This window comes from Anopheles ziemanni, chromosome 2 (assembly GCF_943734765.1).
Source record: "Anopheles ziemanni chromosome 2, idAnoZiCoDA_A2_x.2, whole genome shotgun sequence".
Lineage (NCBI taxonomy): Eukaryota > Metazoa > Arthropoda > Insecta > Diptera > Culicidae > Anopheles > Anopheles ziemanni.
The window spans coordinates 33,557,879-33,580,913 of record NC_080705.1 but is presented as its reverse complement, the minus strand read 5'-3'; the positions used below and the strand labels follow the sequence as shown (position 1 = coordinate 33,580,913).

Below are 23,035 nucleotides of genomic sequence, written 5' to 3'. Positions count from 1 at the left end.
CTTTCTCTCTCCGGGTTTGCCTATGACTATTATTTTTCATGCTTATTATTTATTTACTATCATTTTTTTTTTTTGTAATATTATTTTTCATTTTCATCCCTCCATATGTCTTCCCTTGTTTAGTACTAAGCACTGCTGCGTTTTTCTTGTGTATCTTTCCTCTTATTTGTTTCTTTTTTTCGTTTCTTGTACACATGACATTTTACTTTCGATTTTGTTAAATGTCTCATACTATATTACCATACGTTCATAAGTGTTGCCGTCTTTTTACTTTAGATCGTTTCACTCGTTCTGAAATGTGTTAAACATACAATTCAACCAACAACGGTTATTTGTTTGATGATCTCCTCCTTCGTTTTTGTCACTTTCGGTTCCTTTGAACCTTTCCGCTTTGCAACTCTCAGCAGCCGGGTCGAATAACGATGACGCACTTATAATCACACTCTTACTCTTCCATGAATCGATTTATTACCGCTATTAAAGTGTTGACGTGTTATTTGCTTGTTTTTATTAATTTTGATTCTGCTTATGTACCGCCGTTGTCCCTATTTTACTGCGATTCACTCATCGCTCTTATCATTGCGATCACTTTTGCACGATCGACATATTGCAGTAAACTGAGCCAGTGCTTCCAGCGTACAGCTAGCGATTGATTTTCTCTTATCTGTGCGCATTGATTGGTAAACTGTTTTGATTGATTGATCAAACATTATTTTTTGTTCAAATTTATATTTTGTGTGGTGGTAATGGTGGGTGGCGTGGATTTACTGCCCACATGCAACGTGTACTTACGTAAAGTTCAGTGAGTATGTGAGTTGAACCGGTGCTGATCGTAATTTAGGGTGATGAGTTTGTTATTTTATGCTTCCTTTTTTGCTACTAGTTTGTCACACTTCTTAGCACCTTCCGAGATTAAACTACCGGGCTGGAAGGAGTGTGTGCTTATTCTGATTTTATCAACCTCTAGAAGCCGCTTTTTTACTTTTCTTCTTTTCTTTGTCCTTCGGCACCCATTTAAGCCATTCCCGGCGATAAGTTCGCGGGATTCCATGCACGATATCGCGCAAACGGTCGAGTAGTAGCGCACATAATAGTAAAAGCATCCAACAACGATAACAAAGCATTCACAAACACCGGTCCTCAGGGATCGGCAACGTCCTCGTCGTCGTCGTCGTCGTACGATGAAACGTAAAGCAAAACTAAGGCATACGTGACCCCCGTCCCGGAACTGGGAGGTTGCCCCTAGCACCGAAGGGTTGGTAGGGTGGTAGCATAATTCAACGATAATTTCTGTGCAATTTATTTAATATTTTTTTTAGTTTTTTGAGTATTCTCAAACTACCATGTTCGGGAAGGTTTGTTTGTTTTCCTCTATACACCAGGAATTTCTTTTTTATACTTTCCCTATTGCTAGTTGCAATGAAGTATCAACTGATAGGATGAAGGTTTAAAATTTAACATTTTTTTAGTCCGCCCTTTAAGCACCGCAATGCATCTCGAAGTTTGTGTTTCAATTCATGAAAATGTTTCAAAACAAACAAACAGAACGGAATTGTGAGAAATGGTGGAATTAGCTTTTACTCACTCACGCAGGAACACATTTACATAAACACGAATAAGCAATGAGAATATAGTGGTATAAAACGCCTTAGAAGATTATCAATTAAAACTAAAGATCACGCTGCATAAGATCAAATCCGTTTTCTACGTAGCGCTAAAAGATGCAATACCTGGAATAGTAGTACATACTTTGAGAAAAAGAAAGAAAAGGAAACTTCATTTATATCGACGATTTCCAATCGAATGATTAATTTTCTACATAGCCTCAACATTGTGAGCAGGCACACGCCGACGAGGCTTTTCTTACAAAAATAATACACACACACACACACACAGAAAAAAAGGCAGTGTAAGCTTTATGAAAACTATAGTGAAACCACTAGCGAAATGAGGCGATCGTATGCAGATGGTATGCTTAATGGGATGTACAATAAGACGATATGACGATAAAATTAGTTATCACAATCACGGGAAAACACGTAGACGAAGAGCATTTCAGGCTCGCTTCGAAGCCGGACGTGGGATTTATGAGCACAATCTGGATTAGATGGGTGATCCATAACCTCCCTTGCTGTTTCTGCAGCACACCACCACTGCTCGATTGTGGTTTTCTTCTCCCGCCCTCATTCCAATGATAAAGAATCAATTTTATTATGAGAAACCAATCCTTAAAGTCTTTCAAACACGTAAACGCGAAGGAGGGCTGAGGAAAACATATTTGTTTTATTTTTTTTTGCCTCGATAAATTATCATTTTATTCTAAAGCTAGAGCTCTTTCACTTCCCCGCTTCGCTGTCTTTAAACAACATTAAGGCTTTTAATTGGTTGTTTTAACATTCAGTGCCACTACTCTCTTTCTGCTCAGTACATACTAAACTCGTTTCCGGTAGCCGTACGCGTAATAGTTGTAGATTTTTAGCCGTTTTGCGTTGCGTTTGTCCGTCTCATTTGCTTGTGTATTAATAATTGTCTATCCAATATGTACAAAAATATGGTTAATGTATCCTTTGCTAGCGATCGCTTGCATCTTCCTCAACACCACTTTTGCCCTTGCCACTTGCAGCTACGATTTGCTATGTTTCTAACCATTAACTATACGCTATGCCTTAAACGGTAAATATTCATATGCACACACACGCACACACAGCTTCACTATTACCGCCCTTCCTTTGTCAACGACGATCGGCGACCATGATTTCTTTGCTAAATGTTAGTTGTTGATTACCGCCCGCTCTTCGTTTATTATCAGTTTATGTACGTGCGAACACAGGGTCATATTTTTTCGTCCTTTAGTGTGTGGTTGAGATGGTCACACCAAACGACAATCTACTGCTTCTTCGTCAACTGCATAATCTTCATTCACCCCACACTCTTTTCAGCGCAATACCGTTTCCAATCAGTTTTTGTATTCAATTTAAACTACCGCTACTATTACCACTACGCTACTTCTATTATTACTATCAGCTTACAGTGTGCAGTCCTTTTGATTTCATTAGTTTCGGTTTACTAAACGCAGCCCGCAAACTTCCCTAATTCCCAATCTCTTATCTCGATGTCAGCGCTAGAGTGGCCTTCGTGTTTTAGACGAATACCAAGTTTGTTTTCCATCTTTATTATGTTGAATGTGATTTGTTCTTTTTTCTCTGCTCTCTCTCTCTCTCGCTTTATTTGCTACAAAACTGTAACAACTTGTACGGTTATAGATTGTTGCGTTGTATTACGATTTTGCTTTAACGTTATCATTTTCTATCATTTTGGGGCGGGGGCTAAAGTCCACCGTCGGAATTCATCCGAAGCCGAATGGAGCAACACTGAAACATATTGGTGGACAGTAAAGACTTAGCGTTACGGAATTTCAAAACATTATTCAAATTTGATAAGATTCTTTAAAGTGAAGTGAGAAAAAGTAAGAAACATTGTAGAAGATTCTTCAATCTTGAGAAATAAGAGAGAAACAACTGAAGTGTCGTTTTTTAGCAATCGAAAAGTGTATTGGTAATTACTTTTATGAGCATAATGTATAATAAGAAAAAAAAAACCCTTCATGGTAAAAGAGTGAGAAATCTAATATTGGTGGCAACTTGTTCTCTGGGATTCTGGGGCTTTTGTATATACGATATAGAATGTTTCTGTTGTGGGTTATACAGCTATTACATACATATGATTTGAAGCAGAGATTAATGTTTGCCCTTCTGCTAGCCATTGAACTATTCGACACCATTGTTTGCACCGCCGCGAAACGCGCGCGGTGAACGGGATGGCTTCACACTCCTAAATGTACATTCACAGTCTACACAGTAAAGATTTTCTTGATGCTCGTTCCGCTTCTCTACGGGGAATACATATATTTATGCTTGTCTCATACACGTTAATTGGCAGTAAGTTTCGCTTTACCAGGGGTTCGATCGTATTATTTTACGTTTAATGATTGATTTCGATAGTATTTGAGCGTGGAAGAATATTCCATTCGGTATGAGAGTTGGTATTCATCAGGGTGCGCTGGTGTGAAGTGTCTTTTTTTATTTTGGATTTTGCGTTTTAATAATTCTTATAACTTACACGAGCAAATTTTCACGTGCATTATTTTACTAACAAAAAAAAAAGAACCGGGTGTCTATAGGAATGGATACAATACTACATGAAACTAAACCGCTATGTCTTTCCTAGCTAGTGATAAAGCAGACTCCCAGCTCTATGGGGAGGGGGAGGGGGGAGGGTACTAAAAAACGTCCTCTCTCATCAGTCTAATTTTGCTATAGCCGATACTTAAACGACGAACCAAACCAATAAACCGTCGTCGTGTATGTTTTTGTTGCCATTTCCATAAATGAACGCGACTATAACAACCACAGTACGTCACAATCTTAAACCCGCCCGCGCAAAGCTGAGTTCGCAAATTCGTTAAAACGGTCACAACTGTTATAGTTTTTGGTATTGTTTTACTCTCCCTTCGCAGCACCGAACCTCTGTACCTAATGATAGAACATTTCAAGCCGAATACGATAGGTATTTTGATTTGTCCTAAGTTCCTACTAACAAGGAAAACAACATCCGCTTCACTATATCCTTATTCGTGTTCTTACTTGGTTTGCTAATTTTGTATTGGGTTGTCATTCGATATATACTCCCGTTGTCACTTTCTTTATCCAACTTGCAGCGGAATGATAATATGGGCGTGCTCATACTCGTAATTTATATGCTTTCCCCAGGTCATTTTTGGGACCACAACACGGTTGCAAGAAGCCACAACATAAAATCAATAGCACGAGTGTTGAATTTCACCCCTAATAAGTCATTGGCTTTGAACACACACAGTCTCGTGTTTGCATGCGACAAGTCCTTCTTTTGCAAGAAGCAAAAACTAAACGCATACGCTGAAGGCAGTGGAAAACTTATAACTGCATGGTAAACACTAGAAACTTAGGGGGGGTCGAGTGATGGACAGTGATCTGTACGCGTTGAAGGAAGGAAGCGATGTTTAGGAGAAAAAAAATCAAAAGCCTCAAAAGTGTTTTTTGTTAACGCGACTGTGAGAGATTGGTAAATCATTAATTTTTAAACGCAAAACAAATATGTTTGTCCAAATTTTCTCCGGATTTCATTTTTTCGTCCTTTTGCCTACTGCCCTCTCTAAATATGCTACATTCGCTGCGTAAACAGCAAACAACAGTACGTCGATATGCGCGCAATTTACATTTATAACAGCCTTATATGATTCAGTTTTTTTACTCTTTTATTCTCTCTTCCTCGCATCTCTGAATGTTCCATCAAACTTTCCGCCCAAATGCGGAACTAACTGTACACAATGTTTTTTTGTGAATCATTTTCGCGAAGGATTTTGCCTAAACAGGATCGTCGGAATCATTACTATCGCGCATGTAAAATAAATGTATGAATATTGGAACTTTTGTCATCGTTTTCCAAAATCGTTTTAAAGCATAAAGTAATGAGAACACTAGCCACTAGCGTTTACCCCCTTGAGAAACGGGGTCGTAGTCAATAGCTTGTAGTCTGAGAGATAGGAATGGAACTTAAAAAAAAAATGGTATAGAAAAAAGCATAGTAAAATTATAAATGTATCTACAAGTTGTTTTGTGGGCAAAAATTATCCTCGCAAATAAACTTCCGCCATGGAAACTCCCCCAACTTTTAGCTAAAAGAGCAAAGGGGATGGGGTGTGGCGATCGCCCCCGGTATTATCTATCTAATGTTCCTCCTCGGTCCGTGTGTCGAGATCCTTTTCTGTTTCTTGTTTTTTGTTTATCAAACGTATAGAGATTTCCCTATGAGGATTACGAAGGACACAATCATGCCGGATACTTATTTCTGCTACAACTATTACACACTATCACGACCCCTTCGATATTGGAGTTCTTTCTTGACAGTGTGTGTGTATGTGTGTGACAGGGTAGACACTAAGAAAGACCTTCCACACACAGCGAGGGGAAACACACAAGTAATCCTATCGATATTTTGACCGTCGATCAAATTGGTTGCTGCCAGTGTGTGTTATTCAACTAGAATTTGCCTACGTACTCTACGAAAGACGACGATGTGGTCGATGAGATGGCCGATGCTAGACGATGCTATTGGCCAGGGGGTTGTAGCAGCTGTTCGCTGCCGGTTGATCCAGGTGGTTGAGTATTGCTGCCGTTGCCATTGCTGCTGTTGCTGCTGTTATTGCTATCCTCCTCACCGGTGTCCAACGCCAGGGCAGCCAAGTGCGTCGGTGACATCACCGGTTCGCGGGCGAGTGTCGGAAGATGCTGGTGAAGCCTTTTCCTTTCGCAGGCACAGGAACTACCATCCTCTAGGGTCGTCGATGTCGATTCCGTAGCACAGGGAGGCTGGACACCACCACCAACACCTCCACCACTTACCATAGGCCGACCGGAAGCGAGAATGCGCACCTCGAGTAGCGCTTGCAAGGAAGCTTTAGGATGCGGCTGGGAATGGTGTTGCTGCTGCAAGGATCCCGCAAGGGAAAGCACCGGGGCCGGTGGGTGCATGGTAGAAATGGCTGCCGTGGGAGAGGTTTTGATGGTTGAGAGATTGTTACCGACGGAAGGAACACCACCACCACCGGATGCCACTACCGACAGTGCCGACGAAACCTTCTTTAACGATCCCACAACACCGTAGGACGAAGATGATGACGACACTAAAGGCTTCTGGTGGTGCTAGGAACCCATCGGAATCCCTCCACCGCCACCTCCTCCGACTAGGCTACCGGAGCTGCCATCTAGTCCACCACCGCCGCCGCTAACCATGGATGAGCTCAGCTGCTTGCTGATGGAGGCTGCCGTGCTTGACGAGCTGCTGGTGGTACTGCTGCCGACGGCCGTCATCGTTACCCCAGCCTTACTCAATCCCGACGGGCTTGACGGACGATTGGAGCGAACGACACCGGGAACCCGGGAGGATGTCGTCGTAGTTGCCGCTGCCGTTACTCCAGCACCGCCCGCCGCACCCGGATCGGTCGTTCCCGGGGCATCCGCAATTACGCCAATCTTCACCACCTGCGGCGATTGAGGCAACATCCGGTGGAACCAGATGTGATTGAGCGCTTCCTGTGGCGTCATGCGACGCTTCGGATCCCACCGCAGGCAGTGCTTGACAAAGTCCAGGAACAGCTCGTCGCTGTAGTGCAGCACCTTGGCAAGATCCCGAGTCCCGGGTGCACCCCGGTACCGGCCGCGCCGACTGTAGCTACCCTGAATGTCCTCCCGTCCGTCCGCCCGAAAGCTGAGCGAACAGTAGTGCGGGAGGCGGTCTTCGCGATCGAACGCAAAGTACCGGGAAGCGGACCGGGCATTGTCCAGCAGCTTCAACGGTGGCATCCCCAGCAGCTCGATGATGCACGCCATCTGATCGTACTCGTCCTCGCCGGGCAGCAGGGCCGAGCCGGTGTACAGCTCCGCCACGATGCACCCGAGCGACCACATGTCGATCGCCATGTCGTACTTGGCGCCGAGGATCACCTCCGGGGCGCGATAGAACCGCGACTGGATGTACGTGTAGACGCGCTCGTTCTCGAAGCAGGACGACCCGAAGTCGATCACCTTAATGCCCGAGCGGCCCTGCTGCTTGAGCAGGATGTTCTCCGGCTTCATATCACAATGGATGATCTTGTTCTTGTAGAGCGCGTCCAGGCACTTGAGCAGCGAGTGCGTAAACTTGCGCACCAGCTGCATGCTGAAGCCCTTGAACTTGTTCTTCTTGATCAGCTCGTACAGGTTGATGTACAGCAGCTCGAACGTGATGCACATGTGATTGCGGAACACGAAGCTGTCGTACATGTGGATGATGTTCATCGAGTTGTAGCGATCCTGCGCGCGCAGATGCTTCAGGATGCGGATCTCCTCCTGCGCCTGCCGGTGGAACCGCTGCTCGTTGCGGATCATCTTGAGCGCCACGTGCTGGAAGTTGCGGTGATCGTACGCCTTCACCACCTGCCCGAAGCTGCCCTTGCCGATGATCTTCAGCACCTCGTACCGGTAGGCGATGTGATCGTGCGCGATATGGATGTACGAGCCCTGTTCGTTGTCGTAGTCCGAGTTCCCGGCGCCGCGCCGCTTCTTCGCGTTCGCACCGATGAAGTAGATCCGCGGGTAGTTGTAGATCTCGTGGTGTTCGTACTGCGTCAGCTTATCCATGTACAACCGGAGCACCTCGAACGGTGCCAGACTTTCCGTCATGCGCACCTCTTCCCCTCCTTCACCTTGCTGATGCTGATCACCACTCTTCTGCTGTTGCTGCTGTTGTTGTTGCTGGAGTGCTTGCTGCTGTTTCTGGACCACCTGCTGCTGGGCCGCCTGTTGCTGCTGCTGCTGCAACTGTTGCAGCTGATGTTGATGCTGCTGGATGAAATGCTGTTGAAGATCGCACACTTTCTGGTCCACCGAGTGGCCCAATTTGGCCACCTTCGTCAGACTAACCTCGTCCTTCTTGAGCGTGTTATTGCTTCCACTGCCGCTACTGCCGCTCCCACCGGCACCACCTGCACCGTTGTTTCCCAGCAGGTGCGACTGTTGTTGCTGCATGTGCATCGTCTGGTCCTCCGGATCGAGCAGGGTAATGTTTCCGATTCGGGTCACCTTGCAGTAGCTGGATGCATCGGCTTTAGCCACATTACCACTGCTACCACCAACAGCACTACGAAGATGATGCTGTAGCTGCTGCTGCTGCTGCTGCTTATGGTGGTGCTGTTGCTGGGCCGCTTGTTGCTGCTGTTGCTGGTGTTGCAACGAAACCGGTCCCGATCCGCCCGCTCCCTCATGGTGGTGATGGTGATGATGCTCACTCAATCCCATCTTTCCGATGCGTGTCATTTTGCTATAGTTGATCGGTAGATCGTTACTACCGATGGCACCAATAGCGCCACTATTATTGCTGCTACTACTACTATTGCTACTATGTTGTTGTTGCTGTTGCTGCTGATGGTGGTGCTGCTGGGCCAGCTTTTGCTGTTGCTGATGATGGTGAGTAGAGTACGCAAGCCTTTCACTGTTGCTTATGCCACCGACGCCGGACGAGTGCGACTGCTTCCCGCTGCCCGTTTGAGGAACAACGACGAGGATACTACCACTGTTTCCGCTACCATTTGTCGACCCATTGTTGATACCACCACCGTTGGCCCCTCCTCCTCCTCCTCCTCCTCCACCATTGTTGCCGCCCACGTTGGCCATGGTGCTGCTCACCGCACCGTCCACATCGCACAACCGAAAGGTGAGACTGTCGAGCATGTTGCTGCCACTTGTCGTACTCAGTCCACTCGGTAGACTGTGATGATGGTGATGATGATGATGGTGCTGCTGCTGCTGATGTTGATGCACCTGCTGCTGCTGCTGCTGCTGTTGCTGCTGTTGGTGTTTACTCTGATGATGTTGGAGCAGTTGCAGTTGTTGCTGCTGCTGCTGCTGCTGATGCTGTTGTTGGTGCTGTTGTTGAAAATGCAACTGTTGATTTAACTTTCCGCTACTTCCACCCGCGTAGCCAATGCTTGTTGCACCATCACACAGCGAACCGATCCACTTGTGGGTGTTTGATTTGCCACCGAGGCTGCTCAGGTTGCCGCTGCTTCCACCGAATAGAATGGCCGATGACGTCAGCGAGGACGTTTTCAGTGCCGTCGACGGAGCAATCAGTGGCGGCTGGAAGGACACCAGTCCGCCGCCACCCCCGCCGCACGCACCGACACTGTTGATATTGTTGCTACTCCCACCGACGATGCCGGCGCCTCCGACTCCTCCTACCGGGCCACCGTTATTGCTCGATACGATCGTTCCTGTTGCGTTGCCGTTCACCTTGTCGCACCGGAGCGAGCTGGTCGATGCGGACGAACCGGCAATACCGCCACCGTTTGCCGCCAGCAGCAGGGAGTATCCACCACCACCACCACCACCGTTACCGGCACCGGGCACCGAGGACTGCCGGGTGAAGATGCTGTTACTGACCAAGCCGCTGACGCCGCCGCCGCCGCCGCCACCACCGTTACTGTTGCCACCGTTACTACTGCTGCCAGCGTTACAGTCCATATCTACCACATCACAGTGCGCAAACACGCGGCTGCTCGCAAGCAACATGCTCGGAGGAAGCCGAACGATGCCTTCCACCTACACGACCGCCAAAACAACCGCCACAACCACCTCCACCACCACCACCGGCACGGTTAATAACAACAACAACCGGAAGTGGGCGCAGTTCGGCGGTGGGGTTGTTTGCTACAGGAGTTGCTGCTGCTACTAGCGAGGGACTTTGTTGCTGCGGTTCCCCGATGCTCGCGGTCATACTGTTGTTCCGCAATGTAAGACGCCTAGCCGATCGGTCCAGAAATCGCATTCGATGGTTGCGCGAGAATTGCTTTGCCGATGGTTGGTAATTGTGCGTTCTCTTCAGGGTAGAGTTATGGTTCTTCAACTTTGTGTCTCGAGCGGCGAAGAGTTTTTTTTCCCGGTTTCCTAAAAAATAAAAAGGAGAGATGTTAGTGATTTTGGTTTCCCATTTAACTAAACGACACGACTAAGAAAAATGCATAAAATGTACCGGGTGCTCGAAGAATGTTTGCAGCAAATTGAAATATAAATTTCTTATGGTTGTGATACCAAAATTCAGATAAATATGATAGCAAGTCTCGTAAGCCCTTAACGGGCAGGCATGACCAAGAGGTCGTTACGCCAAGAAGAAGAAGAAGATGATAGCACTCTTACAGTTTATTGTGTAAGGAATCAGAAAAAACAACCAGAGAATATTATAGGTATCGATGTCGAACTGTAAATATTTTTACAATATTGTAATTTCTACGCACCAATCCCACAACATTTTAAATATACGTAACAGCATTCGACATTAGCTTTTATAAATATAATGAAAATTTAAGCCGATCGTTTACCAAAAAACGAAGCGCAAGGCTATGAAACAAGACTGAATTTTTAATATCGCTCAAAATCCGCAGCACCTTACCGTCTGGAAAATATCTCTACTTGCTCTAAATAAATCTCAACATCACAAATAATCACCAAAACACTGTCCTCAAACAAACAAAAGACGGTTCTACATGACAAGTTGTCGGACGGTAGGCCGTCGAACGAATCAATCGATCGATCGGGTTTAATTGTACGACCAAACTCAACCCGCGACTTGCCGAGATTTCACAACATTCGGTTGTTTCAACCGAATCGATCTTCCGGAAAAAGAACGGTCGTATTAAACAGTATCGAATAGTGACAGTTGATGGGAGGGATTGTCTTTTTGATTAAATGTGTTGACCCAGCATCGATATTAGGATAAAAACCTGATTTTGATAAATAAGTTCATTGCAATTTCACTTCGAATCATCTTTCAACAAACAATTTTATTGCAAACCGATTACTACAATAATACAACTGTGTAGTCAAATCGGATTCTTGACAGTCCTGAGTTTTATTAATGAGAACCTTCCTTTTTTGAAAAAAGTAAATATTGTTCAATTTTTTTAAATCAACATGTACTTTTTTTTGGCTTCCAACCAACTAACCAACCAGGAAGAATGTGTGCTCACTTCCTAATTTATGAAAATATAAAATTAAGCCAACAAAACCACCCGCATACACACATCATCATTTAACGTGCATTCGTTGCTCGAAACAATCTCCTCGGTCCGTTAAACTCGGTGAGTTTCCTCGTCGCGTTGGAATCCGGCGTCGTCCGCTCGAAACATTCGCCGGAACAAACCGAAGGCACAAGGCTTTTCACAAAAGCTAATAAGTTGTTTGCTTTACGATGATGCACCAACATCGGAAAACATAAGCGACGTCATACAGTTGAGCAGCGTTATGCTGCTGCCGCTGGCTAATCGCACATGGGGCTTGGGGGTGCTTGTTTTACCGATGTGCTTGTACTTTTCTCCAGATGTGTGTGCTCGTGCCTCCTCTTGGTTGGTGAAAGCTGCCCACCGCATGGTCTGCAGAGGGGGGGGCCTAATACAATGTTTTTTGGCAAATGTTTGCTGCAGAATCTAAACCGCCGGTCGTCGTTGGCGAAGGCCTTCGTCGCCCACTTTCGGTCCAGACGACGACCGGTGGCAACAATCGATCGAACCTAAATGAGAGTGTAATTTCGATGGTGTCGGGCCCGGAATCAAAAACCGAGCAGCCGCTCGGACGGCGACCTTGGACCTTATTCTCGAGTTCTTTTGAATCGTAATAATTTAAACATGATGACAACAGAGGGGAAGCATCAAGAACCCCTTTTCATCTAATTAGAAATTGTTGCTAAGATGGAATAGTATCGATTTTGTCTTCTGTCCCCCAAAATCAACGAAAGATGTAGATTTAATTTTTAATTTGCATTCGTACGAACACTTGCCGATCTAGATTGAGGCGATGACGGACGATGACAAATGTAAATAAGGGTTGCAACGTGGAAACGACTTTAAATCCGTGCCCGTACCTCAACTAACGGTAACACTTTCACCTACCGAACTCCTGCATCGACCACGGGCGGGTGTTCCATAAACGGACACACAAATAAAAGGATGCACCAACGAAGGTGGTTAGTTACATTGCAGAGTTGCAGAGAAAAAGGAAAACCATCCGGAGGAGCCGACGTAAATTCGGAATGAAAAAAAAGGAAACATCGCACCACAGCTGCTCTCACCCACAGATGCAGAAATGGGCCCCTTACCCACACCACACCCAGGCTTGGGGTGGTGCCTGGACGGGGACGGGGAATGACGAACGACCGCGTAACTGGCCGGTAATAAAAACGGGAGCAATAAAAACGGTGCACAGAGCGGAGGCGACCCAACGCCGCGGGTGGCAACGGGAGATGGGAGTCCGTAAGATGCGCGACGCTTTACCGATAGCCACACTAGGCCGCATCGTTTTCCTTCTTCACTCCAAACGCCGCCGCCCCCTTTTTCCCGGTCCCCCCTGCCAAAGCTCATTCGAAAATCTCCACCGAGCGCGGACATTCGGAACAAAAAAGACCGCTGCACGGAACGGAATGAAAAGGAAAGAAAAGTAAACCTTCGAATACCTATCGATGGATCTTCGACTTTGGCCGCATCAAACACGTCGTCTAACGGTTTCATCTTCAGCTTACTTTAGGAGGAGCTGGCCGGTGCTGCTGCTGCTGCTGCTGCTTCGTGATCGCCCCTTTCTGCAAACAAACGGCGGTTGGCCCACTCGTGGAACGCATATTGCATTTGCGCATTTGCTTTCTTTTTCTTCGATCATTGGGAAGGTTTCAATGCAAAACACACTAGAGTGACTCGGAAGCCACAATGAGCCTCACGTAACCGTAATTTTAAATTATAGTGACATCAAAGGCCCAAGCAGTTTGGAAGAAGGTCTAGGTCAACATCTAAAGTTAACCAAAAATAATTGTTGTTGAAAAATCCAACACTTTAAGATTTTTTTGAAACTCTTTACATTTCTTGTAACTGAACAACAACAAATTAAGAATTAGAATTATGGAGTAAACATTTAAACTATTCAAAGAGTTTAAATGTTTTAATTATGGTATATTTGATGGTAAAATGACACCTCTTTATCAAAGATTAGTGCATAGAGAAGTTGGGAAGAGAATTGTCTACGATGAAATTATTACAATGAGAACTTGAGAACATGAGAACTTGAGGACGAGAGCATTAATTATTTGCTTCTAAGAAGAAACCGAATGTTTAAATCGAGCTTTTTGTTTAAATAGAGAAATTTAGTAAATTTACACATTTATACAATACACATCTTTAGGTGATCGATCTGGGTCGAAAATACTCGCATACAACACAGTAATACAAGTTATAATTTCCAACTCAACTCATTCACAAATCATAGGCTTAACTTAAAGATCAACTAGAAGGAATTTATATACTGAACCGAAAGAAAAATCCCTAAAAATAAAAAGTACTAAGCAGCATCCTTAGCCCTGCATGTGTCCATCCGGTAGAAACGGAACCGGAACATTCCCGGATAATATTGCACACCTTCTGCACCTTCGGGTGGTGGGAGTCGCACCTGTTTGGGGCGCTGCTTCCCACCATTAGGGCTTCCACCTCTTTAAGTTCCTCCGGCTTGCGATGCTCTCTTTCCTTCGCGCAATCATTTCGCTGTCCCGCTCTGGTTCGTAAGACGATTACTCCAGCTAAGCCGGGGCTATAATTAGAGCCACCGGGGGCCACCGGGGGAGGGTAAAGCCGCCATCACGTTCCGAACGGCGGTTCCCGTTCGGTGTTCTATTATCACGTGCGTGCGCGGATGCTTTGTTTCTACTTCTTTCACTTCAAGTTAAGATGTTTATATTTGACGATGGATTTTGTGTGTGTGTGGTCAGCGGGAAAGGCATACAATTGCGTGTAAAGTAGCATACAGAACCAGAAGAGGAAATTGTTGCGTGCGATCCAACTGAACGAGATGAACGTAACATGAATTCCGCCTGAGTGGACGGGGGATTGGAAAAATCCATTTTTAAATTATAATTATATTACAAAAGCACAGCTAAGCTTGTACAAGCATGGAAACCGTTTTGCCCTTTTGAGAAAAAAATATTTCTAACCAAGTTCAAAACATGGATATTGAAGATGACCCAAGATCTGCGACTTAATTTTGTCGATACCAACAATCACACAAATTTGTTCACGTATAAAAATAGAGTTCAAAAGTAATACTAAAAAAAAGGTTGTCACTTTCTTAAGTAGCCTAAAAGGCCATGCCACCACCCGCCGAACCGAGGATATTTTAAAACAACCAAACCATGGGGTGAGGAGAAAGCAAACTTGAAACTGTCGGACACAACCTGACTGTAACATGATTGGCAATGAACCGAAAAACCAACAGAAAAAAAAATCCGTAACGACACATCAGCTCACCGTCGGTTCCGTAATGAGTAAAAACTAAACCGAAGAAAAGCTAGAGTAACAAGTAAAAGAAAACAAGGGTTCACAGTTCCCCACCCAATCCGGCAGACTCCTTGGCGCGAACGATACCCGCTATAAACCACCGCAGCGGCAGCGGCGCGTCCTTCACATTGCTGGATTTGCTTTATTTATCCTTCCCTGCCACCACTTGGCCGTGTCACATTTACGACCATTAACTGTCAAACCGTGTGTCGTCCGTCGTCGAGAAAGTCGCGCCGCGAACCGAACGAAGAATCCGAGCTGTCCAAAAGCACAACAGAGTCGCGGCGGACGAACTCGCGCAGCGTCGTTTTGATGATTGGCAATGAACCGAAATCACCCAGATGTGAAAAGTAGTTCGCAGTTTAAACGGAAAACAAAACAAAAAAAAAACGCCCATCGACACGACCAACATTTTCTTTTTTGTCCTCAACGTGTATTTTGCTAGGCACAAAAGCTCCTGTCGCTGAATATAAATTAGTAACCGGAGTGTTGTTGTCCATCGCATCATCTCCGGGGTCCGAGCAGCAAAGCAGGGCGGCGGACAGACGTGAAAATACTCTCATTTAACGATACGTCTCCGCCGCGATCCATTTCAACTTGAAATTAATTTTATTTCAACACGATTGAAAGGCAAAAGAAACAGTTTCAATTTCACCTTCATCTAAAATCCTCTTTCTTTAACAATTTTCTTCTCTGTTTCCTTTGCTAATCATTAGCTTTTTCGCTGCGGTTTGCGGTGTTTTCCTCCGGCTCTCTCGCGGCCCTGTGTGCAGTAATTAAAATTTCGCCTCGATCACTTTTTCCCGTCCGTGCCTATAACCACCAAAGCTTTGGAGACCGTTTTAGCAGCTGCAAAAGAAAAACGTTCCACATGTTCGTGTATGTTCCGAAAATTTACAGCCCATTTGTTTGCCATCGCATCTTGCATCTTGCCCTGCCCGGTCGGTGTGTGTGTGTGTGTGTGGCTTTTCCGATGATGCTTTCTCATATTTTCCATTTACTTTTCCCATCCTCCCATCCCTCTCTCTTTCTAATTTCCGTGCCCCGCGGACAGTTAGTCCGGAGCTCGTTCATTCGGTGAACTTTTCAGCATCATCATCATCTGCACCCGAGAACGCGGTGCATCGGGGCTGGGCTGCCGGCTCGCGACATGCAATGGGTCGGCCCCGAGGGTGCCAATGCATTTAACTGCATATCGATCGTGCACCTAACTGGGTTGATGGGGCGCAAAAAAAAGGACTTGCCCAACATGAGGGTCAACAATCTCCTGAACAAACGGAAAATCCGGGGAGTTCATATTAGAACAAAAATGATACTTGTATGCTGTCAAAAAAGAAATGGCTGTCTCACTTAGTGATGTTTATAATTTACTTTGTATGGTGACTTATTTTTTTTTTAATCATATGGAATGAGGGGATATTCTTAAACCGGAGTAATTACTTATAAGATAGAAAAACAAAGCATTTGGGCTGTGTACGTAAAAACAGGGAAAACATACACACGCGGGTTTTTGTAGATTATGATTACTGTAAAATATTGCCAGGTTGCATGTTAACCTTATGGCGCCCTATCGACTGTGACCCGGTGTGTTGTTTTGCTTCCCACTCTTGCCATCCTCCACAGGCCACCACGGGGGTAACATTAATGTTTTATTTTCATTCTATTTTTTGTTTTGCACCTTCCTCAAAGCATCGGGGACACGAAAGAATGACACACGGAACAACGCCCGCCGGCGCAGCAAGAACTAGCGAAGTCAGCTCGACCAAAGTAGACCCCTGGTGGAAAGGCCGCCGGGAGTCGGGGCGGGAGAAACCAGCGAAACCTGACCATACCTTCCCGCCCGTTCTGGGACGCACAACAACCCCATCCCCACCCCACAAGCAGGCAACCGGTGGGGCGCGTGTTGAGACAAACATGGTTGCTCCGAATATAATTGCTCCCGTTTCGGGCACCTCCTCCCTCGAGGGCGTTGGTGGTGGCGTGGGTGGGGTGCGTAGTGTATGGGTATGTCGCGAGGTGAATGTTTCTTCTTGCTCCCTTGCTTTTCGCTGCGGTGGACAACTAATGAATGACCACGGTCGACCGACGACCACGCAGCAGCAGCAGCACCACTACCACCAACGGCATAACTTTTCCACTGGTAGCTCTCTCTCTCGGTGTGTGCTGCGCGCGCGGCCGATGAACCGCATCGAAACCGCGGACAAAAAGCGCCGTCCAAGCGTCCACGAGTCCACGCGGGTCCCGAGGACGCGACGTGCAGTACACCTCGATGGTGGTGCGTGTGCGTGCGTGATGCTCCACCACGAGAAGCGGTCAACCGGCATCAGATGCGGGGAGGAGATGGTGGTGGATCCGCGGTGGGCCTTAAACTCTGCCGCGCGCGAGGCTTTGTTGATGATGAGCGCGGCCAATAAACGGTCGACGCACGCACACAACCGTAGCAACATCCAGAACCTGGCCGCAAACCAACACAACGACCCATCGCGGGACATCGCGAAGTACAGGCTCCCCCATGATCGCCGGTCATTCTCAGATGTTCGGACCACTCGCGCCCCACGAACGATACCTACACAGGACCTGTTTCGTTTCACTGAAAATCCGAGCTTTTGTTGCCATTGCCTTCTCCCGATATCGGCTGAAGATCAGCAGAAGACGTTTAACAACCAATACAAGCGAACGGGAATATGTGTGCGATCAAGCTGGTCGCCCTGCACCTATGTACCATCATAATAAACATCAGACATCAGAACAGTGCCGTGCTCCGGGTGCTAAGTAGAAAGTCCAGTGCAGCTAGCAAAGGGTTCCGGCGGAGAGAAGGCTCGCGAGTTTTGTTTTTCTCCCCACCGAAGGCAGCCATCTGCTGCAGCGCCCGATGCTGCGTGTCCGTCCACAGTCAAGTGAACGTCGTGGGTGAGGAGTTTGCTTCCCTCCGCACTGCACGAGCAGGCAAGGAGGCTAATAATGATGTTTCTTGACGAAACGTGAAAAACGGTACCCTGGGGAGGTGATTTTCACATCACTTTATTTTTCTTTTCAACTTTTCTAATGTGGGAGCGAACGATCTTCATTATGTTTAGCAATATATGCTGTTTCCGTTCACCTAATTAATAGATTGATAAACTTCCGGAAGCGCTGTAAAGTGGAACAATTTCGTGCGTACGACTTTTTTTTTTGCCGACAGTTAGCTTTCGGACCATGGACTATCAACGGAGAAAGGCATAAAAGTATCAACACCTGCCATCAATCATAACCCCTAATAACGTTACAGAAGCATTTGTAATAAGCATACGCCCAAGGTTTATGAATGGGTTGCACATAATCAATTCGAGGAGAAGATATTGATTTTAGAAAGGTATAAGAAATGAAATGTAATGAAACATTTCTCTCAGTAAAATTCATGAAATAAAACGATTGAGAAAACTGTATGGATGACTGTTTGGGTTTTTTTTCTGTTACAATAAACAGTTTGCGAACCAAAAAACGAACTCTTCGAAGATTTGCTAATTGGAATGATATCATTTAACAACATTGAATGGCCGTTTATTAACAAAAATACCAATCTGTCATGGAGAAGACGTATTGATTACGTGTCTTTCGGTTGAAGAAAAAAAAAAGAGGAACCCGCACAGCAGTCAGAGAGATCATGTAAAAAAAGGCGTTCATCGATCCTTGCCAAGAACACTTGACTTCTAATCTACCTTCAGCTTTCAACGCGTTGCTGGAAACCATCGAACCCTTCCGTAGCTATTTTTGAGTACCGCCCCGGTCCACCCAAGGCACGACCCCACAACGGCCCATTTTCCCGATAGAAAACATACGCATCTCTTTCCTCCATCACCTCTTCTACCGGCCATTTGTGATTTCATTCAATGGGAAACCATTCGAATTAATTTATGGAGAATGAACTTTTCCTTCCCAGCCGATCCTCGCGGCCCGATCGATCTTCTTTCGGCAGCATCCATTTATCTCCCCATTTCCAGCACCGAGATGAGGAAAAAATCCCTTCTCGCTTGCTGTTGTCTGTTGCCTTCCTCCTCGCGGAGTTTCGGTTGGGGCTTTGCAAGTTTCTTTCTCTTTCTTTCGTTGAGAGCTTTAGGGAAATTTACCTCTCGCTCGTCCCATCATCGATCCAACATCGAGTTCGTCTTGCGTTTGGCGCGAGAGACCGCGAGAATGCGCGAAGCGAAAATCGAATAACTCGCGATGATTTCGAATTGTTGTTGGGGCTTTTTTCTTTCCTTTCGCTTCTCTTTGGCGTTTGCGGGCCGTTGGCTGGGCTACTCTCTGCAATATCCATTATTATTTTAATGGAATCACATCTCTTCCCCCGCCGGCCTGCCTTTTGGATTCCACACCCCGCCCCTTGAACCGCCCGGCGCGTCCATCTACTTTGCAAATGACCACAATGTGTATATCAATACCATCCGCCAACTTCCCGCGCACCGTTCCACCAGCCATGCTTCGGACCCGCGGCTCATATGGTGCGTCCTTCTGCACACCCACGGGACTTCCCCCGCCGACCACTTAAGCTCGCTCTCTCACACCGAGTGCAGCAGACGGAGCGAAAGAGTTGACTGACCGCACGTCGTCGTCGTCGTCGTCGTCGTCGTCGTCGCTGTCGTCGGTGGCGTTCGAAGACGATATGGCTTTGTGTACCCCGCCAGCGCACCTCACGCCGTTCCATTGCATTAAACCCATCGGGTGGGTAGGGTCGAGTGCATGCGATCGAGAGTCCCGGAACCGCGGAAAAACACACACACACAAACAAACACATGGCATAGTTTACACGTTCTGCATGGTAGGCCGGTCGGGTGCGTGCAGCGTTCTAAACAAGGGACGCCGCTGTACGGGTTCTACTGCAAGCATTAGTTTGTTCTGGGCGAACCGTGGCGGCTGCAACTGGCCCTTGCGCGCATGTTGCGCTCTGTTCTCTGCTCTTCGGTGTTGGATCTTACACCAATTAACAATAACAGTGGCCCAGTCAGGGCTGGGGCAGAATGAAGAATCGGTCGGAATCTCCCTAGGAACAGGATTTCGATCTGTTGTGACGATGGATGAAGTGATGCGTGAATGGGGAAGATAAGCGAGGTAAGTAAAGGGTAGGGAAAAACTGAGAAAAAGACAAGAGAGAAAGATATCTTGCAGATACCATCAAACATATTCTAAACAATTAACCCTTACGCGTGAAGGGGATACCAAAGTGTAAGATGTTGGAAATAGTTTGTTCCACACACTCCAACTCCATTTTTCGGGAAAGTTACGGACAGTGCTTAATTTTATAAATCTCCCCTCGAAGGGTTTAAGACATCAAGAAACCGCGATCAACCGCGAACGGACGATGATGATCGTGTGCTGGGCAGCGCCAAACTTAGAAGTAAGAATGCAGGCACAAAGCAGACAGCCGCAACGAAACGAGAGTAAGACGATGCCATCACATCAATGGAAGGGGATGTCCGAAAGCCCCCAAATAAAAAAAATCACACACACATACACACACAGAACTCCAAAATGAACGTCAAAAGTGAAAGATTCGTAAAAAAGAAACGTGTAAACGTTCGAACGTTGCCTTCATTTCGGGGCGATGGTCCCGCCGATGCGGTGCTGCTTCGAGGTTTCGACCTTCTGCGCTGGCTTGTTTTTTTCCTACTTTTGGATTCTGCCGATCGGCGAACCCCCTGGTTCGTTCCCCAGGTTGTCCTGACGATTCCTTCGCCTCGCGCCGAGGTAAGGGACCGGACAGCAGCCGAAAAAGCAAAGAAACAAACCACCCGGAGGACCGAACATAAGATCGCCGGATTTTCGTTTGGTTCATGGCAAACCTTTGTGATCACACGTCTTTGACCCTGGTTTCGCCGGTATGACTATGCAAGCGCGCCCGTGTGTGTGTGTGTGTATCTGTGTGCTTTGTTTCCTTTTTCTTAATGTTGATGTTTGCTTTTGGAGATGTTTTCATCAACTCCTTCCGACGTTTCTCGACCCTCGGTTCCTCGGCACAGGAAGCTGAGGCTCCGCCCGTGTAATGAGAGAAAATTGGTGGAAAATGGAGAAACGAGGCGAGATGAGCGAGAACAGCCGTAAGTGCTGTGCAGGAAATGTTAATTCGTTTCCAACCCGAACAGGTGCTCGAGTTCAACAAGAAGTATGGTAATCCAAAAGGATATTTTTTCCTCACGAAAAAAGGCATCTTACGGGTGGTGTAGCTTAAGCTAAAAGCACGAAAACAGTATCCAATTATTCAACTGACAATATATGTACATTGACAAACGTTCAAATGTTTCTTAGATACTTACACAGCAATAATTCCACGTCTACCGTTTTCTTCCATCCGCAGTTATTCTTCTCCATTATCCAACACTGGATGAATCAAACAGTCAAGTAGAAAAATCGTTCTCCTTCTTCTCGACCACTGATTCTTTCTCCAATCGGACCTCGAACGGGGCAAAATGTCCTGCTGCGGATATCCTTACGGCGCGCGCTGGAAAACAATCCGCATCCACGAGCTTCCTACATGGACACACCAATTTAAAATATCGAATCGGAAAGGCATCGTAACACGCAAAACCTTCCGTAGCACGTAGGGCTCACACTGTTAACATTCTTGTGTGGTCAGAATGTTGAAAAAAGGGCAAAAACAATTCACTTCACAGAAAAAAGCACAGGACACACGAAAAAGCACAACGAAGGAAAAAGGGCGAACCATAAAGGAAGGACACACGATATGGCGTTGCAGGCACAGGTATATGAACCACTTGAGATATTTGATTTGACAGCTGGGTTAACCCAGGATACAACGCAGGAGGCGGTACGAAAAGTTGACCGATTTTCCGCAAAAAGAAAATAAAAAAAAACGAAGCACACAGGATTCTTACAGTACGTCTTTTACGAATAGAATGCTACACGACGCACTTGCCTGGGTGCACAAACACAAACACACGCACACACATATATAAACACAAGGACACTCCGGTGGCGAATCTAACTTCGACTTCGTCTTCGACACTGCACTGCGCGTTTTGAAATCGACTGAAAAGGACCCTTTTTCTTCTTGGCGACACTTTTCTCTCTCCTTTTGCAGGTTTACACGGATTACACGGATCTTTGCGGGTGTGTTACAAAACTGTGTTGGCAACAGGCCTACTAATTTTCTTTTTTTTTCCACGCGGATATACGCACGGGAAAAGCTGGATCGCAGTGGAAATTTACATCCCATGCGCGACGGTGGCTACTGAGCATCTAGATTGGAGCCTTTTGCCAGCTGGTAATCTGCACACATTCAGTTTACACACACGCACACAACCAACAATCTCGGTGGTGTAAAGTTAAAAAATAATAACTTTCAATCGCAAACGGTGTTGACAGGAAGTAGAACGAAGGTTTAAAACATGTCGTCTGCAGATTATTTCTTGAACTTTGTCTCGCAAATGTTGTTGTTTAATTGTGGTAGCAGAGTATGTTTTTAGCGTTTGCCAGCGTTGTTGAATGGGTCTATTGTTTCGCGAGCAGCGAGATGTGGAAAAGAAGACCCCGCGAAGACCGTGCTTCCAATCGCTCCCTCTCTTCCTCACGGGAGGTTCAAAGAATCAGGCCAACGGGCAGTAGTCGATAATTATATTGCACGGATCGAACGGGACCAGCCGCCATTCGGTAATTATTCACCCCGTATATGTGCTGTTATGCCCGAGCAGGTTATTCGATTTTCGGGTAGCGTTTTGCCTGCTGCAATTCGATCCCGGAGTCGGTTCTCCCGGGGGACGCACATGGAATGCACAGGTAGCTTTTACAACGGGTGACCTCCACCTTCTTTTACCACGGAGACGGTACAAAACGGCAACAAAACACGAACACGAACCGAGTAACACGCGCTGCGGACTGTTTCACTTCATTTTCTACTGCAAACAGCACGCCTTTTTCTCATGCTTGACTGATGGTTTACGATGGTGCCTCGGGAGGTTACTTGTTTCGTGCCTCTTCGCTTTTCATGCCATTCGCAAGCGAATATGCACATTGCCCGTCGACTCCATTTCTCGGCCGCGTCTCGCGATTGCTAAAGATTCTACTGCAGGGGCTTCCGTATCCCACTGGCTAAATGAGCAAGTC

The 23,035-nt window shown here is 46.3% G+C and overlaps 1 protein-coding gene across 1 annotated transcript; it reads right to left on the bottom strand.

Moving 5' to 3' along the window:
* Positions 1–6,638: 6,638 nt before the first annotated feature.
* Positions 6,639–10,449, bottom strand: LOC131282264 (dual specificity tyrosine-phosphorylation-regulated kinase mbk-2-like). Its single transcript, XM_058311678.1, has 2 exons — positions 6,965–10,449; positions 6,639–6,883 (listed from the first exon to the last, which is right to left on the bottom strand). The coding sequence occupies exons 1-2, from the start codon at positions 10,143–10,145 to the stop codon at positions 6,741–6,743; spliced, it is 3,324 nt and encodes a 1,107-aa protein (XP_058167661.1). The 5' UTR covers positions 10,146–10,449; the 3' UTR covers positions 6,639–6,740.
* Between the last annotated feature and the right edge of the window lie 12,586 nt (positions 10,450–23,035).

Coding starts and splice junctions, on each gene's coding strand:
- LOC131282264 (XM_058311678.1), bottom strand. CDS start 10,145: ATGTTGCTTGCGAGCAGCCGCGTGTTTGCGCACTGTGATGTGGTAGAT. Junction 6,884..6,964: donor ATCCTCCCGGGTTCCCGGTG/TCGTTCGCTCCA, acceptor GCAGCAGTACCA/CCAGCAGCTCGTCAAGCACG.